At 44.7% G+C, this 27,414-nt stretch overlaps 1 protein-coding gene and 1 pseudogene across 1 annotated transcript in view; one reads left to right on the top strand and one right to left on the bottom strand.

Moving 5' to 3' along the window:
• The first annotated feature begins 395 nt into the window (after positions 1-395).
• On the top strand, positions 396-16,955 carry LOC129831617 (interferon-induced very large GTPase 1-like; annotated as a pseudogene).
• A 711-nt stretch (positions 16,956-17,666) lies between these two features.
• The window catches only part of LOC129831616 (cell adhesion molecule DSCAML1-like), a gene marked incomplete at its 5' end in the record, with an annotated part of 114,128 nt that continues 104,380 nt past the window's right edge, over positions 17,667-27,414 (bottom strand). Inside the window, 7 exons of the mRNA XM_055894958.1 lie at positions 17,667-22,363; positions 22,567-22,902; positions 23,607-23,801; positions 24,053-24,205; positions 24,361-24,479; positions 24,805-24,835; positions 26,063-26,218. Of these exons, the coding sequence (XP_055750933.1) occupies positions 21,852-22,363; positions 22,567-22,902; positions 23,607-23,801; positions 24,053-24,205; positions 24,361-24,479; positions 24,805-24,835; positions 26,063-26,218 (1,502 nt within the window). The remainder of the gene's footprint in view (positions 22,364-22,566; positions 22,903-23,606; positions 23,802-24,052; positions 24,206-24,360; positions 24,480-24,804; positions 24,836-26,062; positions 26,219-27,414) is intronic.

Here is a 27,414-nt window from a genome sequence, read left to right as displayed (position 1 = left end):
AACCAGCGATTGAGTGCTGAGACTCTGCTGTAGAGCTCGTCACTCCCCCTAACTGGGAGGGGGCCAGAGACAATTACTCGATGCCGACACATCTTTCTAGCTGATTTACACGCTGAAGCTATGTTGCACTTGGTGACCTCTGACTGTTTCATCCTAACATCGTTGGTGCCGACGTGGATAACAATATCTCTATACTCTCTACACTCGCCAGATTTAGCTTTAGCCAGCACCATCTTAAGATTAGCCTTAACGTCGGTAGCCCTGCCCCCTGGTAAACAGTGTATGATCGCTGGGTGATTCGTTTTAAGTCTAATACTGCGGGTAATGGAGTCGCCAATGACTAGGGTTTTCAATTTGTCAGAGCTAACGGTGGAAGCCTTCGGCGTCTCAGACCCCGTAACGGTAGGAGTAGAGACAAGAGAAGACTCAGACTCCGACTCGCTACATAATGGGGAAAACCGGTTGAAAGTTTCTGTCGGCTGAATGAGCGACACCGGTTGAGCATTCCAACAGCATTTCCCTCCAGAAGCCATGAGAAAGTTGTCCGGCTGCGGGGACTGTGCGGGGGGATTTATACTAACGTTACTATCTGTACTTACTGGTGGCACAGACGCTGTTTCTTCCTTTCCTACACTGAAATTACCCTTGCCTAACGATTGCGTCTGAAGCTGGGCTTGCAGCACAGCTATTTTCGCCGTAAGGCGATCGTTCTCCTGTATATTATGAGTACAGCGACTGCAATTAGAAGACATCATGTTAATGTTACTACTTAGCTTCCGCTGTTGAAGGTGTTGACGAACCATGTCCAGATAAAGCGTCCGGAGTGAAAAAGTTGAATGAGGGAAAAAGTTGCGATGGAAAAACTAAAAATATAAACGGTAATTAAAAACAGAAACAAAACAAAAAACGTAAAGTTGTCAGCTAGCAAAGTAAAGTAAAGTTGGCAGCAAAACGCACAGCAACAAAACGCACAGCAACACGTCTGCAGATTCAACAGGAAGTGACGGCCATCCATCAGCATTCACCCATCCAACAACATTCACCCATCCAACAACATTCACCCATCCATCAGCATTCACCCATCCAACAACATTCACCCATCCAACAACATTCACCCATCCATCAACATTCACCCATCCAACAGCATTCACCCATCCAACAGCATTCACCCATCCAACAGCATTCACCCATCCAACAGCATTCACCCATCCAACAGCATTCACCCATCCAACAGCATTCACCCATCCAACAGCATTCACCCATCCAACAGCATTCACCCATCCAACAGCATTCACCCATCCAACAGCATTCTTCTATCCAACAGATTAGTCAAGACAAGTGTGGCGAAGCAATGGATGGAATCTGCGAGGAACATGAAGAAGGAGCAATTGATGAAACCATTAAGGAGCATGGATATGAAGTAGTGAACGAAACCAATGATAAGCCTGAAGAAATGATTGGAACCAGTGAGGATCCTGGAGAAGAACAGGAACAGGGCCTCGACCCCTCTGTTCTGGGTCTTGAGCACTTTCTTCGTGAGATGGGTCCGGTCTTTGAGCTGACCCACAATAGCCCTGTCGGATGGGACCCACAACATTCTGCGCCTCCCCAGTGTTACGGTACCTGCTCCTGTATGGGGCCCCCCTTGAGCTCCTGGATGGGGATGCATCCACTTTGCCCCGTAGCTGGGTGGGATGCGTCCTGGCCGTGTTCAACCATGTCTGCCAACGAAAGGCGTCAAGGTCCACGTTAAGACATCATTGGGGGTCCACAGTGCCAGGAACTCAGAGGTATTCTCTGCTCTGTTTGCGGGGCACTTCCAGAGGGGAGAGAGATGTTGCACCAGGGGGGCTAGCACTGAGCCTACCAGACAATCTGAAGAAGGACATAGAGTGTGACTTCCTGCTGATGATTGATGTAGAGGGACTCTGTTCTCCAGGACTGCACAAGCAGGAGGACACCTTGGAGCACGACAACAAGATGGCCAGCCTGGTTGTGGGGCTGACTGACGTCATTCTGCAGAACATGCCTCCAGATGTGGATAATGAGATGCAGAGCACACTGCCAGCCACTGTGAATGCACTCCTCCATACCAGGGGCTCTTGTAGAATGCCCATCGGCCAGCTCATGACCCAGGGTGTTGGACTGGACTCCAAGCTGCTGTCCTTACAACTAAAGCATGTGACTCAGATCCTTGAGGCAGAGGCTAAAGAGGCAACAGTTGATCCTGAGCCTGACAACACTATAGAGAGTGTTCCCTGTTCTATGCCCTGCCTGATCGGGCCTTGGCAGAATGCCTCTCTCTCTGTTCCTGTTGACAAAGAATACAGCAAAAGTGTTTTGCAGCTGAAGCTGAACTTGTTTAAGGCTTTGAAGAAGAGTGCAGCAAAGACCAAGGCAATGCCTCTGCCTGAGTTTAGTCTGTTTAGTGTGAGGGGAGACATTTCACAATGGGTTTGTGAACATGGAGGTGGCTGAGGCCTTCTGCATACTGTGCACAGAGCTCTCCCAATGGGAGAGGAACTTTCTGGAACACATGGAGGTCTAGTTCATAGGGGCTCTGGATCAGATCATCACCAGCAAGGCAACAACTTTGGAGAAAGGAGGTGACCCTCTTGGTGTGCCGAAGGAGGAAGCCATGACCGAAGTCAAGGTAGAGGTAGACAAAATCCGGTCAACACTGGAGGATAACTTGAAGAAGGATGACCTCTGTGTATATTGAGAGGAACAAGCTCCACAGAGTGTATATTGAGAGGAACAAGCTCCACAGAGTGTATATTGAGAGGAACAACCTCCACAGAGTGTATATTGAGAGGAACAAGCTCCACTTTTAAAAGAGTTTGAATGCGCTCCAGGAACGGGCAACGAGTGAGATGATGAAGAAGCTACAGAGTGCTATAGAAGATCAATACTGTCCAATCAATACTGATGAGCTTTCAGACAGTATTGGATGCTAAGGAGGAGGTGAAGTTGCATGTAACTGATGGAGAGCAGCAAGCTCAACAACTCTCCTCTAGAGGACAAGCACCTGGAAGAGGAGTTTGAAGGTTTGTGGTCTGAGTCGCTCTCTAACTTTGAAAGAGGACATTCCTGCTAGGGTGATCAAAAAGCTGAAAGAGAACCTCACCAGCCGTAAACTGCACATGCAGTCAAATCCAAGATGGTAGCCAATCAGTCTATCCATTTGTATGTGTGATCCTTGAGATCAGAGTTTTGAGAGTTTTTTTGTTTTAATGACCCTGATCCTGTTTACAGAAGAAAATACTTTGTATGATGAAGGTGGATGCTGTATATAACAACTATTATTTTTTAGATCTCCGTCTCTATTTTATGAAATTGACTTGTACAAAGATTTCGGATAGAGAAGGTCTTTATTGAATTATCTTCACCTTATGGCCTACAATTTTGCAAACACTCCGACGAGACCATCATGTCAATACCACCAGGAACTTGGTCTCTCTCTGCAATTACATTTGTACCGCACTCAAACACAACTGGACCTACACTTGATGGCATACTTCCAAAATCTCAAACTATTGAATGACTTTTTTTCTGTGTCGAAAGACTCAGTTCATTTTATTGACAATGGTGCTGGCTCCACCAAGTCCTCACGCATTGGGCAACCGAGATATATTGTTATGCTTTTATTGTTGATCTCTGGTAATGTGCGACCAAACCCTGGGCCGGTAGATACCATGCAATCTCTACCGAATCCCTATGCTTTAAAAAACTGAGCAGGTTTTGGCCTCTTGCATGTTAATGTCAGAAGTCTATTTCCAAAAATAGACATGATTCGAATATGGGCCAAAATGACAAATGCAGAAGTAATGGTTTTATCAGAAACTTGGCTAAAGTTCTATTGATGGGTACATGGTTTTTTAGAACGGATCAGATGAGTAAAGGAGGAGGGGTTGCAATCTATGTGAAATCCGAGGTTAACACCTCTGAAATTCTCTCGATTACCAAAGTCAAACATTTTGAATTGCTTGCGGTTAAAGTGAACGTATATAAGGACTCCCACATCACTGTAGTCGGCTGCTACAAACCACCCTCGGCTTCGGGAGACGCGCTTAACTCTCTTTAGGATGTCCTGCACAAGCTAAATGACTCTGAATTCAGTATTTTAGGAGATTTGAACTGGGACATTCTTACATCTGTATGGGACTTTTTTAAAGAACTGTGTGACTATCTGAATCTCGCTCAATTAATTCATGCTCCTACAAGACCGAATCCCAGAGCACCTAACAAATCAACGCTATTGGACATTATTCTAACGAATACCCATCGACTGGGATATTCTGTAATGATGTCAGTGATCCCTGTGCAATAGCTTGTGTTAGAAACACAAAAATGACCAAAGCCAAACACCGTTATATTTTTAAAAGACATTTTAGACAGTTTGATGAGCAAGCGTTCTTACATGAGCTGTACCATAATATTGACTGAGTAACTCTGATTCCCAATGTTGACACTGCCTGGGGCTATTTTTATATGAAATGTGTGTTGATTTGCGATAAGCATGCACCCGTGAAGAAATTTCAATCCCTGGTTTTCAGATAACTTGCCAGAATTAATTAGAAAGAGAAATATCTCTTAGACTCAGAGCGCTAAGAAACAAATGCACAGGATTGATCAGGAAGTCCAAATCAGATTACTATTTAAATGCAGTCACAGAGAACCTAAACAACCCTACCAAGTTCTGGAAGCTAATCAAATCAGTGTCAGTTCTAATGTATCCTCTGGCCTCCCTGAACATTAATGGTGGGGCCCAGGCCTCTAATGTCAGCTCTGGTACAGTCAACTATGATATAGGCCCTCATGTCAACCATTTTAACTTTGAGCCTGTTTCTTATACTGAGGTCCATAAAGCACTAAAGGCAATAGACACTAAAAAGTCTTCAGGTCCAGACAACCTGGACCCCCTACCTCTTAAAGATAGCAGCTGGTATTATTACTGAACCTGTGGCTCACATTTTCAACATGAATCTCGACCAATTCCATAACAAGCATTTGGAAATCAGCTTATGTCCTCCCACTGCTAAAGGGTGGAGATCCCTCATATGCTAATAACTATCGTCCTATCTCTAAACTCCCTATCCTGACCAAAGTCTATGAATCCCTAGTGAACTCACAGTTAAAAAACGTCTTAATTGAAAATAACATACTGAGCAGGGTTCAGTCTGGCTTTAGATCGGGGCACAGCACCACAACTGCAGCTACGGCAGTGGCAAATTACATCGTTAATGCACTTGATAAAAAGCAACATTGTGCTGCTCTGTTTGTGGATTCATCTAAGGCCTTTGATTCAGGTCACCATAAATTGTTGCTAGCCAGACTCAGAAATATTGGTCTCAGTGAAGGGGCAGTACATTGGTTTAGGAATTATCTTTCTGACAGAACACAATGTGTATATATTGACAATCACAAGTCTAGCTTTCTTGAGATTAATAGATGTGTGCCCCAGGGTTAAATTTTAGCTCCTGTGTTGTTCTCAATTTTTATTAATGATTTGGGAAATGGGATGCAACCAGCAAAGTTACATCTATATGCAGATGATACAGTTATATGTCCATGTGCTCCTTCTCTGGTTCAGGCTGTTGAAGAGCTCCAGACTGCTTTTCAGTCACTGCAGGCCTCCCTTTATGGTCTCAAACTGGTCTTGAATGTACAAAAAACGAAATTCATGGCCTTTACCAGAGCTAGAACTCTGCCAGAGAACGTTAGCATTGTCACATCTGACGACTTATCCATTGAAAAAGTGTCATCCTACAAATACCTAGGTATTTGGTTGGATGACAAGTTGTCCTTTAAAGTTCATGTGGATAATCTTGTGACAAAGTTTAAATTGAAATTGGGTTTTTATTTTCATAATAAGGCTTGCTTCCCGCTTATGGCTAGAAATAAGCTTTTCAGGCCACTTTTCTCTCTGTAATTGATTATGGTGACTCCTCCGTCTTACAGAGACTGGACTCTGTTTAAATCAAATCAAATTTATTTATATAGCCCTTCCTACATCCGCTAATATCTCGAAGTGCTGTACAGAAACCCAGCCTAAAAACCCAAACAGCAAGCAATGCAGGTGTAGAAGCACGGTGGCTAGGGAAAACCCCTAGAAAGGCCAAAACCTAGGAAGAAACCTAGAGAGGAACCAGGCTATGAGGGGTGGCCAGTCCTCTTCTGGCTGTGCCAGGTGGAGATTATAACAGAACATGGCCAAGATGTTCAAATAAATTAAATGACCAGCATGGTCAAATAATAATAATCACAGAAGTTATCGAGGGTGTAGCAAGTCAGCAACTCAGGAGTAAATGTCAGTTGGCTTTTCATAGCCGATCATTAAGAGTATCTCTACCACTCCTGCGGTCTCTAGATAGTTGAAAACAGCAGGTCTGGGACAGGTAGCACGTCTGGTGGACAGGTCAGGGTTCCATAGCCGCAGGCAGAACAGTTGAAACTGGAACAGCAGCAAGGCCAGGTGGACTGGAGACAGCAAGGAGTCATCATGCCCGGTAGTCCTGACGCATGGTCCCAGGGCTCAGGTCCTCCGAGAGAGAGAAAGAATGATAGAAGGAGAGAATTAGAGAGAGCATACTTAAATTCACACAGGACACCGGATAAGACAGGAGAAGTACTCCATATATAACAAACTGACCCAGCATAAATACTGGAGTTTGAGACAGGATCCTTGCGCTTTATTACACATGCCAAGTCACTCACCCACCATTGCACATTGTACCAAATGGTAGGTTGGACCTCACTTTATATGCACAGAAAGATACATTTGTATGTGTTCATCTACAAAGCCCTTTTGGGTTAACTTCCTCTTTACCTCTGTGGTCTGGTCTCCACCACCAGCAGTTACCATAACCGGTCTGCTAGGTGGTTGCTACTTAGGTCCCCAGGACGTTCACAGTATTAGGCAAGTCTGCCTTCTCTTCTTGTGCACCAGACACATGGAATAATCTGCAATCCGTGTTTCATCTAGATATGTTAGTGCTACTGAATAAATTGTAAGTATTGATGGGAGATTCTGTTACAGAGGAGTGCAAATATTTTTTTAGGCTGGATCATGTTGTATTGTATTGTTGTATATTTTAATTATGTAATGTAATGATTGTTGCTGTTGCCTTGGCCATGTCTCCCTTGAAAAACAGACTCTGGGTCTCAATGTACTTTTCCTGGTTAAATAAAGATTAAATAAAAAAAATAAAAAAAGAAGCTCAACGAAAGATCCCGTCTAGCTTTATTGTTTATGATGAGCACGTTGGTTACCTCAGCAGGTTAAAGCACATGCTTGAAGAGAACAACAGCTTGCAGAGATTAGAGGCACATAGGTTAGCGACAGAAGAATACAACGACTTTGTGAGAGAGAAATCCGCGGTGGTAGCAGACTTCTCTGACATGTACATCACTGAGGTTCTGGAAATCATTGACAAGGCGTTAAAGGCAAGTCCATGGAGATTTGTGTTTGAAGTCAATCTAAAGGTTGATCTCTGTAGTAATGCTTGTCGCGACTTCCAGGAAATGCGCGACCACTATGCCAGCGTCAGAGATTTCCTTGTGTATTTAAATGGGAGGAAGAACAAATTCCTGGGGTTGTTCATTGACCAGTTCTGTAAGCGGGACCAAGGTTACAGGGTAGCCCAGGCATTCACCACCATGATTCTCAAACCAGCAGCCCTGGACTACATCTAAAGCCCTCTGGGCATTCAGATTATGGAGGAGATGGTGAGTGGTGATGATGCCCAGCAGTACTTCTCCCCTCAGGCCTTCAACTGCAGCCTTCTGGAGGAGTTGATGCAGGAGGACTGCTTTGAGAGCTTCCTGGAGTACCTACTGTCCCACGAGAACTTCAGCCTCAAGAGGATCCAGGATAGAGTGGTGGGATATCTCACAGGAACAGCCATGATAGATGAGTGGAGGCAGCAACGCCTGGGAGAGATCGTAGGCAAGATGGAGGCAGCTGTCAGCCAGATATCAGAGGGTGTTAGAGGGGTGCTGAGTGATACTAAGCTGTTGCTGGAGAAGGTGTGACTCACCCTGGAGGTGGACAGAGATGTGTCAGTCAACTGGAGATCAATGGAAGGGCCGCTCTTCCATATCACTACTGAACAGTCCCGCTTTGTAACATACCTGCTGGAAGCCTTGGCAGAGATGCGTCTGGCACTATCGCAGGAGTTCTCTCAAAACACAAACATCATCAAGATCCTCCAGACCCTTCCCATCAAGCCCCAGAACAGCCTCTTCGACAGGGTGCGAGGGTGTGAGAAGCAATGCCCTTTCTGCAGAGCCCTGTGCGAGGCTGGTGAAAGCGATCATGAAGTTCACAAAGCTCTTCTCCATGCTCTCCTTCACATGTGATGATTCTGCCTCTCTGTCACACAATACCGGCCCCTCTGAAATGGCCAGAGACGGGCTGTTTCAGAACAGGGACACAAACGGCAAGTGCTGCCCTTACATGGACTACCACTACCTCTACCCTGACTGGAGCATCCCCCCAGAGGACCCCAACAGCCAGATGCCCAGTGCCTATTGGAGGTATGTGCTGGTAAGGTTTAATACCAGGTTTGCACAGGAGTACCAGCGGGACCCTGCCCTGTTGCCTGGGGAATGGCTCAAGATTACAGAGGAAGAGGCGCTAGAGAGCCTGAGAGAGGCATTCCACACAGAGCAATGCAGAAGGAAGTTCTACTGCTTGACAATATGCTATTAAAGTGGCCAATCAATAATAATAATAATAATATGTTTTTTAAAACATTGACAGACTTATACTCATATAAATTAAGAGTTGGAAACGGAACAGAATAAAAAACAGGAAAATAACAATATTTTTCAAGGAACAGAAATGGAACCAGGAACGTGATCCAAACTGTGATCCATACTATTCCGGAACATAACCTTTATTTTAAAAGCATGGGAACCGGTAAATAATACTTTTTTTAACGTTCCAGGCATTCTTTTCCAGACCCCCCAAAAAACTAAACAAAGAGTCTATGCAAAGCCCTCACTCTGTTACTCAGAAAAATATTCTAGTGTTACAGTTGAAGTCGGAAGTTTACATACACCTTAGCCAAATACATTTAAACTCAGTTTTTCACAATTCATGACATTTAATACTAGTAAAAATTCACTGTCTTAGGTCAGTTAGGATCACCACTTTATTTTAAGAATGTGAAACGTCAGAATAATAGTAGAGAGAATAATTTATTTCAGCTTTTATTTCTTTCATCACATTCCCAGTGGGTCAAAAGTTGACATACACTCAATTAGTATTTGGTAGCATTGCCTTTAAATTGTTTAACTTGGGTCACAGGGACAGAAAGCAATGACCTCAATCCCATAGAGAATTTGTGTGCAGAACTCAAAAAGCGTGTGCGGGCAAGGAGGCCTACAAACCTATAAAAAACGAAAGCGAAACAGAAACGGGTAACCTCCCACAAGCTTTCCACAATAAGTTGGGTGAATTTTGTCCCATTCCTCCTGACAGAGCTGTTGTAACTGAGTCACATTTGTAGGCCTCCTTGCCCGCACACGCTTTTTGAGTTCTGCACACAAATTCTCTATGGGATTGAGGTCTTTCATCTCTTTGTTGTCTCTCCGATTAATGCCCTCCTTGCCTGGTCCGTGAGTTTTGGTGGGAGGTCCTCTCTTGGCAGATTTGTTGTGGTGCCATGTTCTTCCATTTTTGAATAATGGAATTAATGGTGCTCCATGGGGTGTTCAAAGTTTCGGATATTGTTTTTATAACCCAACCCTGATCTGTGCATATCCACAACTTTGTCCCTGACCTGTTTGGAGAGCTCCTAGGTCTTCATAGTGCCGCTTGCTTAGCGTGTTGCAGACTCTGGGGCCTTTCAGAAAATGTGTATATATACTGAGATCATGTGACAGATCATGTGACACTTAAATAAAGTCCACCTGTGTACAATCTAACTTATTATGTGACTTCTCAAGGTTATTGGTTGCACCAGATCTTATTTAGGGGCTTCATAGCAAAGGGGGTGAATACATATGCCGGTAAAAAAAAAATTGAATTTTTTGAAACAAGTAATTTTCTTCATTTCACTTCACCAATTTGGACTACTTTGTGTATGTCCATTACATGAAATCCAAATAAAAATCAATTTAAATTACAGGTTGTAATGCAACAAAATAGGAAAAACGCCAAGGGGGATGAACAGCCTCCAGCTGTTCCCATGGACGGTGATTCACTTTAGCCCATGGTCCTTCTCCGTTAAATATTTGCTCCCAACTCCACAAGTCCTGTATACTTCCCCGTTGCTCCAAATTACGCTGCTTGGTTCTGGATTCTAGGTGGGTGATTCTGTATCGGCAGTCCTCCTCCTCTTCAACTGAAGAGGAGGAGTATTGAGGGAACCAAGGCGCAGCGTAGTGAAATGACATAATTTTATTAACGAAAACACGAACTTGACTAAACTAACAAAAACAACCAACGGTGTAGACAGACCTAGACGACGAACTTACATAAAACAAGAAGAACGCACGAATAGGAAACATAGGCTACACAAACCGAACAAACCGTAAACAGTCCCGCATGGTGTACAGACACAGACACGGAAGACAATCACCCACCACGAACACTGTGACAACGCCTACCTAAATATGACTCTTAATTAGAGGAACGCCAAACACCTGCCTCTAATTAAGAGCCATACCAGGCAACCCAAAAACCAACATAGAAACAGAAAACATAGAATGCCCACCCAAACTCACGTCCTGACCAACTAACACATATAACAAACTAACAGAAATAGGTCAGGAACGTGACAAGGACAAAATTATTATTTCAATTAAAAATCATTATTTATAATCTTGTCAACATCTTGACTATATTTCCTATTCATTTTGCAACTCATTTCATATATGTTTTCATAGAAAACAAGGACATTTTCAAATATATATATATTTTAGAAATGCATTCTTGAACATGTGAACTTTCATGTGTCATAATTACAAACTTGTATGTGATCCGTAAATATGAATTCAAATGTTAAATTATGAGCCTAGTTTAGCAAAGGAGAAAGCACTTAGCTTTACCGGGAGAATGAAATGTCTCTCCTAGCTAGTCATTATTGGCTGAGATAATGGGGTGGTTGGCCATGCCGAAAGATGAGTCCTGATTGGTCTGTCACGTCACAGGATTCTGTCTATAACAGAATGGGGGCTTCCCTGGTCAGTATAGAGTATAGATCATCTTTGCTACTGCAGATTTTTGAAAAGATATAGCTTATTGCTTTGGACAACAGGAAAAGTGTTGATTCAGCTATCAAAAACACTTGCTGCCCTGAAATTAGCTGGATTTAACCTTTTACTGTAGTGGGCTAAATCAGGGTCACACAGAGTGATTCTTGATAGTCTTATACAAATCTACTTTGAATCAAAAGTATACACCGCACACACATGGTTATGGGCTTATAAAAAAGAAGACACCTGTTCCATGTCATTTATAGAGTTACATGTATTCAATTTTGAGTTTACGTCCCAATATTACACTTTATATACATCACAGAAGACTGAAATATAACAAAACGGTTTGACATAGAAACACCGGATTTTCGTTGTTTAAATGTTTTTTTTAAATGAATGATGACATTATGAGAAATACTGATAACATTTGAAGTGAGGCCAAAATGGGCGCTTTTGGTCATTGACTGCAGGAAAGGGCTACCTTAGATTTTTGGTTGAGATGGAGATGTGAATCCTTCACATCAATTATTAATTTGTAGACAAACTGGAATTAAAGCCAGACTAAGTCAGTGGGGCAGACGGAGCTATCCAAGTAGAAGATAAATCTCCTTCAAATGTTGATATTTGGTTGGGATGTCTTTTTGAGTGGGTGAACATAGGTTATAATCTCATTGATCAACGTCTCAATCAAATATTACCCAATTATCCACGTTGAAATTAAGTGCTGTGCCCAGTGTTGTCAACCAAACACAATCAAATATCACGTTTTGAAATACAATAAATTGCCAATTAACTTAGACAAGTTAACAAATTGCATGATGGATTCACGTCTCCAACTCAACCAAACAAAAAAAGATAGGGGATTGGGATTAAGCCAGTGGCTCAGATGGAACTATACAAGCAGTAGTAGATGCATCTCATTTAAATGTTGATATTTAGATGCATTCTCAACCAAACACAACTCAATATTACCTTTGTAATACAGTAAAATAGCCTAAAGTTATGACTATCTTCCAAACAAATGTAACATTCAACCTTAACATGAGTAACACATCCATGGCCACATTTTGAGGTTGCTGTAACTATGCATTTCTTCTTATAAAATCTTTTTTTAAATTTAACTAGGCAAGTCAGTTAAGAACAAATTCCTATTTTCAATGACAGTCTAGGAACAGCGGGTTAACTGCCTTGTTCAGGGGCAGAACAACAGATTTTTACCTTGTCAGCTCGGGGATTCGATCTGGCAACCTTTCAGTTACTAGTCCAACGCTCTAATCACCAGGCTACCCGCTAGGTTACCTATATAAAGCATGCAGAGGTGATTGCAGGTATGTGGAGATCTTCAGAATTGCTTTAATAATCTGCACAGAATCTCGAAAGGCATTGATCACAAGCACCATCTAGTTTTAATGTAATATTTTTACTGCAATCCAGGTCATTTTTTGTGCTATTAGATGAAGCACAGTGATAACACATTCATCTGTTGTATAAATAAAGAACATATCTGACATTGTATTCCCATTTGAACGTTCTTGTGCTTTTAAATGGTTGAAAGCGTAGCGATAGACATTTTGATGACAACTAAACCAAAAAAAAATTCCATCGGAATTTGGGTGTGCTTTCAGTTGGTTGAAAGCATTAGTGATAACACATTGGAAAAACGCAACAAACTTTTTGATGTCTTTTTTGAGTGGGTGAACATACGTTGTAATCTCATTGATCAACGTCTCAACCAAATACTACCCAATTATCCACGTTGAAACGAAGTTGTGTTCTCAGCGTTGCTATGTTCGAGCTCAATCTGTTCACAAGTCTAGCTGCTCCTCACCTGTTGCATAACATCTGACCCCAGGCAGCCTGGCATCTGCTAGCCCAGGAGGCCCAAGCAAAGATGTCCATCCAACAACCCTACTCTGAATGTCAATTGGCCTGTTTGACTTAACCTATTGACTTTCATCCCTATGATAGATGATGTTTTAGAGAATATAGACCTTCCCTGACTCTCAAAGAGGTGAGGGCACACCTGAGGGATGAACGTTGTGCATAGAGGAGATGATTACCGCCTCTCTATTTCTGTACCGCAAAGCTCTTTATTGGTCTTAGCCTGCCGTGGCAGAGAATGTGTGTGTGTGTGCTTGCGATTTTGTGTGTGTGTGTGTTTTCCATCTACCTCCCGCACATCCTGCAAAGCACACTCCACTGACTGTTTGGATCTATCAGCGTGTACATGATCTCTCTTCCACGGCTGGACTGAGGAAACAAGGGAAAGAAGCAGTGTCACAGCAGGCCTATCCCCAGGCATCAAGGAATAGTTGTCACGATGATAGTTACCATGCTAACAGCTATGTATATGGTGGTCAGAGTAGTTGAAAAGGTAAGCCCATGTCTATTGATAACTTTTACATGCTGTTAACAGCTGGTCCAACTCGTGGAGCTCGATATGCATTCTGGAGACCATTCAATCTGTATATTTGACTTTGTACCACTTTATTGCACATTTGATTGACTTTGATAGGCTTCAAGCTGCTAACTGTCTAAGTAACGTCATCAAATGTCCTAATGGAGTGCCCGAAATAGTTGTCCATGTTTGTAATATCTATGGTGCTACGATGCTCCGTTTACTTTATCAGGATTCCCATCAGCCATTGCTATGTCAATGCTGTCTGATAAGTTTTTTCTTCTTCACATGAGCGTGAATATCTTAGATAGCTTTCTCCACAGTGAGGGCTTTTAATTAAAAAATATTGAGGAAGTTGTCCTGATTAATGTTCTGTACGCGTGAAATGGAGAGTGAACTGACGGTCAATACTCGACTTGATCTCATCGTTTCACTTTGGGATTTGATGTAATTGGATGAAAACACACACACACACACACACACACACACACACACACACAGATTGAAAAGGCTTTAATTATCTCACACACAAATAGTCATGGTTTAATGCCCCCCCCCTCTCTCTCACACTACACACACACACGACAAGAGTGTTCCACTGATATTAAAGGTAAACAAGAAGTTCAGGAACACACACACACACACACACACACACACACACACACAAACACACACACACACAAACACACACACACACACACACGCAAATGTAATCCTTTCCATGTCTATCCCAGATAGGAGTGCGGTTTGCGCGCAGTGATCCTCCGTTGCCTTTCATGGTGCCCCAGGCTCTGCCCTGGCAGGTGCACCACGTGTCCCAAAAAAGGAGGAGCAGCGCAACAGCTGAGGTCAGTGCCTCAAACATTCCCATCCACCATCTGCCACCGCCAGCACCACACCCCTAACACCACCTCACCCTCCCGAAAACATGCCTCCAATGTGTCGTGACCTCACAACCACTTAGATTTCAAGCCATTTCAGATACCTCACGTTGAGTGTTTTTGATCCGTTAATGTTGCACACGACGTGCTGTGCTGAGGTGACTGCTGTGGAGGAGGAGTCATTTCCTCGCCCACTGCATGCTCTTGAATTAGCTAACATTGTGACTGAGGACCTCGGCTCAACATCCAACCAGCAGGTAGCCAGCTATTACAGCAGCAGGGACGGCTCAGGCTGGGACTGGGATTAAGAGTAGGGTGTGGGGGATGGTAGCCGTGTACAAGAAAGCATGGCCCTCTCTCTACAGGCTATCTGAGAACTGTTTCATGAGAAACAATGGAAAGTGGTATTACAATAACAAGACAGAAGCAGCCTGTCGCTTTTGGAAAGCCTGATCTCAAATGACTTAAGAATGGTTGCTGTCCGACATGATGTAGGCCTCAGCTCAATAGGTACAGGCCAAAAGGTAGAGTAGACAGACAGACAGACAGACAGGCCAATCCCAGGCGTCACCTTATCCAGCAGGCGGTACCTGTAATCCCTATTAAGGGGATTTGTGTCTGCGGACGTTACCCAGACTGGAGATTGGAGAAGTAGTGTGTGTGGTTCTGCTAATGGTCAAGGCCCGTAGTTGTGTCAAGAACATGTGCAGCTATAGCTGTGTGATCTCTGCTGGAAGGGATCGCAATCTGCCGATATAATGAATTCAACAAATGTACAGGGGAATGGAGGTATATAACGGTCTAGAGGTATCTGACAGTGCTAAGTATAATTTCCCAAGACATGTATTACTAATAACGTTTGAGGTGCCTAGTTTGAGGTGCCTAGTTTTTGTTAGTCTGTCATACTCATCAGATGCGAGAGGGGGCGCCAAAGTCATTTTGACACAGAGAGACCAGAGCATACTGTACTGCATAACTTAGCCTTTTCAATGTCATTGAGATGACAGAATTGCACCACGAACAGCTAGTTAACAACACATTTGGAGCCATCAACGCACAGCATTTGTCAATGCCTCCGGGCCACCCACTATTGTAGTGCTGAATCACACAAGCGTCAATTACCAACATTTACCGAATTGGCTACTGAAACACCTCTACAGAATGACATTCGCTACATGACCTTAGCTATGGGGACACATAGCTGCCTGTCTGCAAGTCGGGATGCCTCGGAATGGCTTGTGAAGAAGGACACGATCACGTTCCAAACATCCCAGCTCTGACGTTTGCACTGAGCAAACGAGGTGGACAGTCAGGCGTTCCTGCAGTAGCCGAGCATTTCCTGTTTGTGTTTGTGAGCGTGTGTGTAAGTGAGAGGGATGTAACCTATAGTTGCTGGTGCTACATCCTTTTTTGTACTTAGAAATTATACGCAACCATCAATTCTGGAGGAAAATAACTTAGAAATGCCTCATGAGCTTAGTTCAACTGCCTGTACCCCATCAGTACCTGGACTATAAGCTCGTTTTACTCCAATGTTTGTAAACGAAACAAATGTAAACGGACACAGTATAGCCTCCAAACATGGTTAAAACTACACTTTTTACATAACGGATGATCAATCCTTGCATGCATAGCTCTGTCTATGAATTTGAGTGGTTACTTTTCTCCAGCACTAATCCCCTCAGCTTTTCACCCAAATAGTTATTGTTTCAACTGCAGATTGCCCCTTTAACCACTTTCGTTTCTGTAATGTTTTTTTTATTGTAGCTTCTTTGGCAGTTCACACTGTATTCTTGTTTACAGTACGATGGCCCGAGGAGGAACAGCCTAGGAGTGTTCAGAAAGAGTGAGTATGAGATCAAACGAGGTTTAAAAGAGTGAAATGCACACATCTAGAAAACATTTCCCATGTAATGGATCCGAGAGGAAAACATTCATGTATATTTTGTAATTGGTACACTGGTATGCTGCTCACACAGTGTTTTAATGGTCTGACTGGGTCTTCTACATTACAACCCAGTTACTGGTCGAAACATCATTTTCTCCTTAAAACACTTCGGGAGCAGTATACGAGAGTGTGCATTTATATTTTTCTTATCTATAACCCCGAACATTCCGTGGCAATACATCTATAACAACGAAGTAGAATCGCCTACCCACATAGAGGCTTGCTGAAAGGCTATATTTACTTCATAACCCCTAACGTTACAAACCACTTGTGCCTTACTACTTATGTACTTGCTACGTTGCTACACACAGTAAATTCGGACCTCTTCCCCAATACAACGTTGGCTGTTGCCGTTGCCACTTTGGCTGTGCCCTGTCTCCTGACGTGCAATCGGAAAGACTCCGCGTGCAGCAACGGGTGTGCAGCGGCGCCCCTCAGCCCCACCCTGCCCGTGGAGAAAGCTGCCGTCACCATCCAGAACCAGTTCAGGAAGTACCAGCAGCAGAAGAAGAGCAAGTAGAAGAAGAGCCGCACCACCCGAGCTCTGCAAGACAGACAGACGGACACAAACACACTGGCAGACAGACCGAGACCTCTCCAAAATGTAAAGAGCAAGAGGACCAAACATTTCCTCTAATTGTGTTACCTGTGTTGCGTAGCGTGTTAAGTAAAGCAAAGTAAATAGTACAGACTGACTTGACATATGTCGGACATTATACACACACACACATACATTCAACCACAAAATGAACGGACAAAATATTACACACATCCCGTCTTATACTATGTAACTGAATATATAGACGTACGTATGAATACTATGTCCTTGATATGCTAAATGTAAATATGTGTATTTGTGAAGATACTTATGTGCGAGAGTATTTTTGCGTCTGTGTGAGAGCGTGCACATATTGCTGTATGTATTGCAGTATGACTCCTATTTCAAAGATGAATAGATGGATTGCTAATGCAAAAAACATACACTGAACACACTCCATTAAACTCCTGGGTTGGTGTTCTATGTTGTTGCACTGCCCTCTGGTGTTGAAGTAGTGAATTGCTTTAATTTCACATGTTGGGTTATTCCTACCGTGTAATCAATCATTCTTGTGAGATTTTGCTCGTTTTGGTTCAAAAAGTTTCCCATGGGAAAACGTTTTGCCACATTATGTACTAATAAATACACCCATTGATCCAGAGTGAAGGAAAGAATGGAAAAAGGAAGATATGATTCATAGAAAGATAGCTTTATTGCACAAGGTGTTGGAGTACTCTTTTTCTGGTTTTGTTTGTTTTCATAGAAAAAAAAAACGGTAGAGTTAAACAAGCAATTGCAAATTGAAGCAAATTTTCCATAAAAGTTTAAGAACTCTCTCTGTATTTTTTAAAACACTTTTTCCCTAACCCCTTTTTTGTAAATTTGTTTCTCCATTTTTATTTTCATACCCAACAAATAATTCAGAGCATGCAATGCCGTTTATCCTCAACAGAAAAAAAAATTAAATTAAAGTGAACAAGAAAGAAAATCAATATTTTAAACTCAACAAAAATTCTTGAAAAAGAGGAACCAATTGTGAAAGCAATTCTGGATTTTTTTGTTGCCCCATTCAAAAATCTAATTCTAAGTAGTGTTACTATAATACTATAGTTTTCTTTAACCCTCTCCTGTTTAAAGTTATAACTTTAATCAAAGTTTACATTGTGCCCTGGTTTCATTGGGAGATGTTGAAAATAGTACTTATTTATACAAAACACTTTGCTATGTACAAGAGTCTTTAATAGTGGGGTAGCAATGCTGTTGGGGCAGGAGGTGCAGGTAGGGGGGAATCTGAGACCCCCTTGAGACCTGATATTAACATGTGTCCTGGCAATGGATCTGTGGTCACATCCGGTCACACACAATCAAATTGGGCTGGAGTAGACATTTTGGGGTCAAATCTGATCACAGGACACGTTATTACCAGGTGTAACTGAGGGTCTGATTGGTCAAATAGGTTGGGGCAAAGGTGGGGTGGGGAGTTTGATTCCTGACCCCGTCCAACATGCACACAGCTTTTCCTGGGATTGGTTGGAGCTAGGGAGTCCCTGATTTCAATTGGCTAGACAGGCCTGCCCCTTCCCGTGACACCACCGTGTGTCTCAAAGCAACACGTTTCAAAAGAATTGCATAACCAAGGAAGCCAAAAACAAAATAAACAGTACCATAAAAATATCAACGGAAAGGAAAAGTTCTTCTCTCTGCAGACTCTCCCTGTCCTGTTCACTGTCTGCAACAGGCAGGGAGGAGCGTGAGTGTTGTCAGTTATGAGCAGTTATAACAGTTATATGTATGTCCGGAATAGGAGTGCTGTGCACGGACATAATGACAACGGTAAGACACAGAGGTCACTATGTGCTGTCTTCACTAAGTTCAGTCATGAGACGTCATGGAGGTTGTCAACAGAACACACCTTCGGAAGGTACAATACAACAGGTTCCATTTGTTTCTACCAGTTGTATTCTCTTAACACCTGAAGTAGGGTCATACGTCTAAGTTGGCCTTAGATTTGGGGACGTACACAATAAGAATGTGGGTTGGCACTGTGGCATGGCCCACTACTGTTACCTGAATCCTCATGTGCCAGGGTTAGTTGTGCCAGGGTTAGAATCTAAACTGAAAACAACACGGGATGTTGCCTAAGCTTTGTGACTCAGTGCTGAAGCTACTGTACCGCTCACTAACTAGTGCTTATAAACGGTTAAAGGTTCCCTGAAATCGTTCTTTTATCTGTGAGTGATGTCCCTCACCCTTTCTACAGGTGCACTTAAAAGAGGGTCTTGCTGACCACAATGAATGCACGTTACCTCACTGACCACAAAAGCCACTATGACCCCAAAACAACCGCTTTGTCGTCTACTCTCCACCACAGAGGCAACTCCAAACCAAATCAACGACAGGTCTGATGTTATTAAACACAGTAACCACACTGGCTGCCATGGGGTTCACTGACACACGAGCCATTCTGACACAAGCCATTACAAAATGCAACTAGACTGCATTAGATTGCAACCAGGCTCACTGGCTCAGGTACTACCCATCACTGCGCCTTAACTACTTACAGAATATACTTAGGTTTACATCCTGACTGGCATGTTTGATGTACTTCTGTTCGTGCACTGTAGCTACCTATGTACCTGGCAGAGGGGGAAACGACCATGAGGCCATGGCATCAATGTTTACATTCCCAAACTCGGCCTCTGATACCGTCGCTAACGCTCAATTTCATCTATCTATATCTTTCTTGGTTGTGCTAGCCGTTTCCCGTTCTCCTCTTCCTCCACTCTTCCTCTTAACCCGCGGCGGCTTCCACTGTGCGATTGTCTCATGAGTTATATTTTTATCTATTGTCAATTACGATGACTTTATATCACTCTGCTTTATTTAATAGTTATATATTTTCGATATATTTCGATATAAATATATATGTACATATTTTTTACAACAAATATGATATATATTTTTTTTTTATATTGCGAGAGCCCTGATGTGAAATGTTCCATTTTTCCAGGGGGGGGGGGGGGGCATTTCTTTGTCATGGGGCTAAGCTTTGGGTTTAGAATAAAGAAAAGAAAGAAAGAAAGGAACGCCAACAGAAACCGACAATCAGCTTCAATAGATTTTCGTGGGATGGGGGGCCTTAGATAACCGATTTCTTCTTGAGACCACCTCATTTCAAAAGACTAACTCATGTCCACCTGCCATCTCTTTCATCCTTCCCTAAACACTTACACTGCTGTTATGTCTTATCTATCCATCTCTCCCTGCAAACCAACGGTCCTCGCTGCATTTTCACGTACATTCTCCTCTGTTTCAATCTGAAATCTGTTCATCCATACATCTTTCTGTCGAGTTCATCTTTTGTCAGTCTGTCTGTCCGTCTGTTGGCCTACAGTCCATTTGTCAGTCAGTCCCAAGTATTGTCATTAAATGTCTGCCTGCCTAGCAGAGTGTGCTAGAAGGTCACAGTGAGACTATGTGGATGGGGTGGGGTATGGAGGATGGGGGTGTGGTGTGGTGGGTTGGAAGTGTATGGGTAGACAAGAGGGGTGGGGTATGGAGGAATGGGGGTGTGTGGCACCAAGCGCAAATGAACGACAGAGCAAAGGGTTTCCTTCCTGCTTCAGGGGATTGGAGAGAATGACAGAGAGGGGCCAAGAGGAGGGGTGGTCATTTCACCCCTGCGCCTCTAATGAACGGCAAATCAACTCCCTCTCTCTCTGTCCATCTTCCTCGTCATCTCCAAGGCGACGCTGCCAGTGTCAATCACACCGGGCCAACCAAAGTCCAGAAGGGAGAGACCGACATGTGACGTCATACAGTGTGACATCATCGTCCCCAAACCACTGTCACAAGTAGCAAATGGACAGGAGTCTTTTTAACGCACGCCTCCGCCAAGGAGTCAGCATACAGATTGATTAGAAAGGTCCACTGCAGGTGTGTGCCAGCCACATGTATACATATATATTTACACATATACACGCACACACGCAGGCTCGTGAAGGTTCTGTGAATCCATTCCACCCTCTTTTAATGCACATCAGTTTATATATTCCAAAAGAGAAAAGCAAAGATTCAAAAAAATACGGTTCAGATTCATCTTTCGTGTGAAGATGATTCCTGTTTTACCCCCCCCCCCCCCCCTCGCTCTGTTTCCTGTTGTTCTATAAAATAGTCAGTGACACTCTATACTGTGTCATGAATTGCATGAAAAAAAGTCACCAAGGCTCCACCAACATCATTGTGGGAACCACAATCTGTTACCTGTTTGTGTGAGTCCGTACCAGGATGGCTTTGGAGGGCCAGAGACCAAGGTTGTTGCTTTATGCATAAGCACTTTCCGTGGCAATGCGCTGCTGTACGAACTCTGAACTCTCTGTTCAGAGACGTGAAAAGAAACACGAAAAACGGCCTAAAACACCGAGACAGGTTTATGTGAAACTACATCTCTTAGTACTTGATTTATCATTCACCGTTCTGAATTTTTTTAAAACCAAGTGCACATGGAAAGCATTTTGTGCATAAGTTCTGAGGTTTCTCAACAGATAACTGGAGAGAGAGAAAGAGAGAGAGAGAGAGAGAGAGGGATAGTGGGAGAGTGAGAGAGAGAGAAAAAAAGTTTGCAAAAACAAATCTAAAAATGATATTGAGTTCAGCGAGTTATTTCCAGGGAAGGTAAAACAAAACAATAGAGAGAGAGAGGAAGAGGAAGAGAGAAAGAAGGCAGAAAGAAGACAAACTCCTGTGCTATAAAAGCCCAATCTGGCCCCTGCCGAGCGGCCCCACTGGCCTGACAGTGCAGGAGTCAGGTGTGTGTACGTGTGTCTGTGTGGCCCCTAACCCTTCCCAAGGCTCCAACATCCACGCCAGTGGCTCCAGCTACACCAGTGTATAAGATTTGGAGTAGGCCCCGCCAGCCGCCTGCTTCTGTCTGTCTAGTCTGCCCAGGCCTGACGAGCTGCTCTCCAGCAGAGAGTCTCTGGAGTCTCCCCCCGTGGCTCCCCCGCTGGCTGCGTCGGTAGCGGCTGCAGCGCTCTGGGCAGAGGAAGAGGAGGAGCCGGGCATGGTGAGAGTCCTCTGGGGCAGGGAGGAGGTGCTGGAACCACCAGACGGCCCTCCAGTTGCCCCTCCTACAGCACCACCGCTTCCACCCCCTGATGCTCCTCCTGAGGCGCTGAGGCCGGCCAGGCCAGCGTGGCCCACAGTCAGAGCCTGCTGCTGCTTGGAGGAGTCCAGAGTCATGTGGCGGCCCTGGGAGTGGTACGCCCGCTGGGCCAGGCTGCGGATGGAGGCCTCGCGGGGCGGAACCACCGGGCAGGGGTCACGCAGCTCCGACTGCTTCCGGAAGAATGGGTCTGTCTTCATGTAGAGGGGAAGGTTACAGTAGTCACCTGGGATGGGGGGATGAAAGAGAGAACGAGGGAGAGATAACGATTTGACAAGCATCTTTATCAGGCACATTTGTTAAAGGTCAGAGTACCGGTATGTGTCTAAAGTACAGCAAACAACCCTGCTCACTCTAACCCTGCTTAGATGCCTTTACATTAGACTGACCTATAGGATCATTCTAATCAACCGCAGGTCTCATACTCACTTTTGCCAGTCCACTCGCTCTTGTTGGCGCGGTGGGGGATGGGCACGGCCACGTTGGTAGGTCTGCCGCGGTCGTAGTCCTGGGGTTTGGGTGGCGAGGCGGTGAAGCGACACAGGCCCGTCTCGGACGGCGTGCTCATGGAGGTCATGCTGTCGGCGTTGTCGTTGGTGCCCGTGGTCATCTGGTCTGAGGAACTGTCGGAGATGAAGCACTCGGTGATCTCAAACTTGGCGTGCTGCAGGTGCTCCTCAAGCTTGGCGTGTTCGTAGGCCCGCGCCAGCTCCTCATAGGTGGAGGACGCGCTCTCTGTGGACACCATGCTGTTACGCCCCTTATCTGAGGACAAAGAGAGAGGGAGAGAGGGAGAGAGAGAGAGAGAGGGAGACAGACACAGAGAGAGAGAGAGAGAGAGAGAGAGAGAGAGAGAGAGAGAGAGACACAGAGAGAGGGAGAGATTAGGGAGACAGACAGAGAGAGAGACAAAGAGAGAGACAGAGAGAGAGGGAGAGAGACAAAGACAAAGAGAGGGAGCGAGAGAGAGAGGGAGAGAGAGTTGGTGTTGTACATGAAAAATAGCAATCTCACACCGTCTCCTTGGACTACAGACGTGTGTGTGTGTGTGTACGTAGCCTATGTTTTGGGTGGCTCACTTGTGTCCTTTGTATATGTATGTATGTCACAGGAGGTTGGTGGCACCTTAGTTGGGGAGGACAGGCTCGTGGTAATGGCTGGACCGGAATAGGTGGAATGGTATCAAATACATCAAACATGGTTTCCGTGTGTTTTATGCCATTCCATTTGCTCCGTTCCAGCCATTATTATGAGCCGTCCTCCCCTCAGCAGCCTCCACTGATGTATGTATGCAAGTGTGTATATACGGCATATGTGTGCGTACGTGTATCATGAACTGTGTGTGTTTGTGTTTCACAAGCGTGTACATCACGAGAGTGTGTGTGTTAAGAGTGGGTGTGTAGTCTGTTATGTAGCCTAGTCATGAGTGTGTGCTGAGTGTGTGTGCGTGCATGATGTGCCAGGCTCACCCGTGTCCTGTGAGAGGCTGGCGCTGTAGCTGTCGCTCTCGGTGACGGTGATGCCATGCTGGGAGCCCACGGTGCGCCAGTCGGAGGTGAGGGTACGGGCGGGTGTGGACGACTGGCACTTGGTCAGGGTCCACTGGCTAGAGTAGCGGTTCCTCGTACTGTGGGTCGACTTCACGCTCTTCCTCGACACCGGGTCTTCCGGGGGAGAGAGGGAGGGAGGAGAGGGAAGAGGGGAAGAGGCGGGAGGAAGGTAGGAGAGGTGGAGGAGAGGAGGAAAGGAGGAAGGGGGGGTAGGAGGAGAGGTGAAGGAAGGGAGGAGAACACAAGAGTCAGTAAGTTAAAGGCGATGATGGAGGGAATGGACAAGACATATAATATAAGTCTACTATGTGTTTATCAATTGACCAGGAACATAAGACTAAGTGCAGTTAGAGCTCTCCACTCACTTGTCCCTGGTCTGATGTCAGACATGTCAATCAGAGGGCCGGTGTTCTGGATGAGGGCGGGGTGATGCACAGACACGCCCGTACAGAAGCTCTGTGGATTCACGTTCTGGCTGAACTCTGTGTCCGTCACTGGGATGGTGGCTTTGTCTTCACCTGACAGAGGGATTGACAGAAGCAACAGTTATTCATGACGGAGGATTCATGTTCATTCATAAACACCAATTTGCATTACATCCGTATCAGGTAGGCAATCAGCAGCACAAAAACACACACACGGATGTGCACACACACACACACACTACACCGACCGATCTGTTTGATGCCTTCCTTATCCTCGATGAGCAGCTGGACTCTGGGGATGTCGATGTGAAGTCGTGGGCCCTGAGGGGGCCCCTTCACAGGGGTGTCAAAGCTCCGGTTATTCTTACTGCTCCAGGGACACAATACACACACACACACACACACACACACACACACACACACACACACACACACACACACACACACACACACACACACACACACACACACACACACACACACACACACACACACACACACACACACACACACACACACACACACACACAACGTAAATCCCCTTACTTCAGAAATAGGAGTTCTCTATCTGCCTTTTAAGACATTCACTGTATCTAGAGGTAAGGTAACCGCAGATGTTCAGTGTGTTGTCTGAATGTTTCCATTGGGCTATGAAATGTAAACAGAGGAACAGCAGAGATAATATATATTACCTGATCAGCATCTCAGCCAGGCTTTTGGCATCTAGAGGGAACATAAAAAATAGCAGGGCTTCAGTTATACGGAGCACAATAAATCAGATATTACTTATGCTCTCTCTCTCAACACGTTTTCTTTCCTTCACTCACCCCTCAGCCCTGTCTTCTACCCTCTCCTCCCTCTCTCTCTCACCCCTCAGTCTCTTCTCCACACCTCTCCTCCCTCTCTCTCTCACCCCTCAGTCTCTTCTCCGCACCTCTCCTCCCTCTCTCTCTCACCCCTCAGTCTCTTTTTCCACACCTCTCCTCCCTCTCTCTCTCACCCCTCAGTCTCTTCTCCGCACCTCTCCTCCCTCTCTCTCTCACCCCTCAGTCTCTTTTTCCACACCTCTCCTCCCTCTCTCTCTCACCCCTCAGTCTCTTCTCCGCACCTCTCCTCCCTCTCTTTCTCACCCCTCAGTCTCTTCTCCGCACCTCTCCTCCCTCTCTCTCTCACCCCTCAGTCTCTTTTTCCACACCTCTCCTCCCTCTCTCTCACCCCTCAGTCTCTTCTCCGCACCTCTCCTCCCTTACTCTCTCACCCCTCAGTCTCTTTTTCCACACCTCTCCTCCCTCTCTCTCTCACCCCTCAGTCTCTTTTTCCACACCTCTCCTCCCTCTCTCTCTCACCCTGCAGTCTCTTCTCCGCACCTCTCCTCCCTCTCTCTCTCACCCCTCAGTCTCTTTTTCCACACCTCTCCTCCCTCTCTCTCTCACCCCTCAGTCTCTTCTCTGCACCTCTCCTCCCTCTCTCTCTCACCCCTCAGTCTCTTTTTCCACACCTCTCCTCCCTCTCTCTCTCACCCCTCAGTCTCTTCTCCGCACCTCTCCTCCCTCTCTCTCTCACCCCTCAGTCCCTTTTTCCACACCTCTCCTCCCTCTCTCTCTCACCCCTCAGTCTCTTCTCCGCACCTCTCCTCCCTCTCTCTCTCACCCCTCAGTCTCTTCTCCACACCTCTCCTCCCTCTCTCTCTCACCCCTCAGTCTCTTCTCCGCACCTCTCCTCCCTCACTCTCTCACCCCTCAGTCTCTTCTCCACACCACTCCTCCCTCTCTCTCTCTCACCCCTCAGTCTCTTCTCTCCTTTCTCTCTCGCCCAAGATCCATCTCTCTTTTCGCCCCTTTCCTTTCTTTCTTCCCTCTCTCATTGCTCTTTCCTCATTTTTTTGCTCCCTCCCTTACTCAACGCTCTATCGCTTCTCCACACCTCTCCCCCTTTCCCTCCCTCCCTCACCTCTCAGTCTCTTCAGTCTCTTCTCTTTGCGTTTCTTGCGGATGATGAAGAGCAGGGCGACGACCAGAGTGACCAGGATGACGGGGCAGCCGATGGAGAAGAGCTTCTTGACGTCGTCGCCTTCGGGCCGCGCTGACTTGATGGGAGGGATGGTACCTGCTTAGAAAATATATCAGGGTATATGACATTATATCAGGTTTTATATAAATGGGTACAAGTGTGGAAGAAGATGTATGGGGAGAGGATGAGGAGAAGAGAGACAAACTAAATTGGTTCTAACAAATCATTTTAAAAGGAAGTCAATTGCTATCCTATTTACATGAGTTATCATGAGTTGTCACACGTCGAGACATATAATAATGTGTTCCAATTCCATTTCTAAGTCACATATGGAGTATTATTAACTGGGTGGTTCGAGCCCTGAATGCTGATTGGCTGACAGCCGTGGTATATTTAAGCAATAAGGACCGAGGATGTGTGGTATATGGCCAATATACCACTGGCGAAGGGCTGTTCTTAAACACGACGCAATGCGGAGTGCCTTTGCACAGTCTTTAGCCGTGGTATATTGGCCATATACCACAAACCCCCGAGGCACCTTATTGCTATTATCAACTAGTTACCAACATAAATAGAGCAGTAAAAATAAATGTTTTGTAAAACCCGTGGTATACGGTCTGATGAACCACAGCTGTCAGCCAATCAGCATTCAAGGCTCAAACCACACAGTTTATAAAAGACCGTATACCACGGGTATGACAAAACATTTATTTTTATTGCTCTAATTATGTTGGTAACCAGTTTTTAATAGTCATATCCCACTTTACCTATTTGCTTATGGTCTTGTGTACACCTTGCGAACAGTTATTTAAATTATATGATCATTTATTTAGCATTTTATTTGGAGCGGAAAGCCAGACAAAATTAAACGGGCCTATTTATATAATGAATATGAATTAGGAGGGCAGAAATGATTAAATATTAAAGGATTAGATGTCTCACTAAAGGCTTCAGTCATACAAAAGTTATACTTAAATCCGAACTGGTTCTCATGCAAATTAATAAGAATATCTCACCCCATGTTCAAGAATGGCCTTTTTCCCTTTATTCAGATTACAACCTCTCACTTTATTCAGATTACAACCTCGCACTTTTTTCAGATTACAACCTCTCCCTTTATTCAGATTACAACCTCTCACTTTATTCAGGTTACAACCTTTCACTTTATTCAGATTATAATCTCTCACTTTATTCAGATTATAATTTATCACTTTATTCAGATTACAACCTCTCACTTTATTCAGATAATCTCTCCCTTTATTCAGATTACAACCTCTCACTTTATTCAGGTT

This window comes from Salvelinus fontinalis, chromosome 33, assembly GCF_029448725.1.
Source record: "Salvelinus fontinalis isolate EN_2023a chromosome 33, ASM2944872v1, whole genome shotgun sequence".
NCBI classification, from domain to species: domain Eukaryota; kingdom Metazoa; phylum Chordata; class Actinopteri; order Salmoniformes; family Salmonidae; genus Salvelinus; species Salvelinus fontinalis.
The sequence above is the reverse complement of the archived record's forward strand: the minus strand, read 5'-3'. Positions and strand labels throughout refer to the sequence as shown.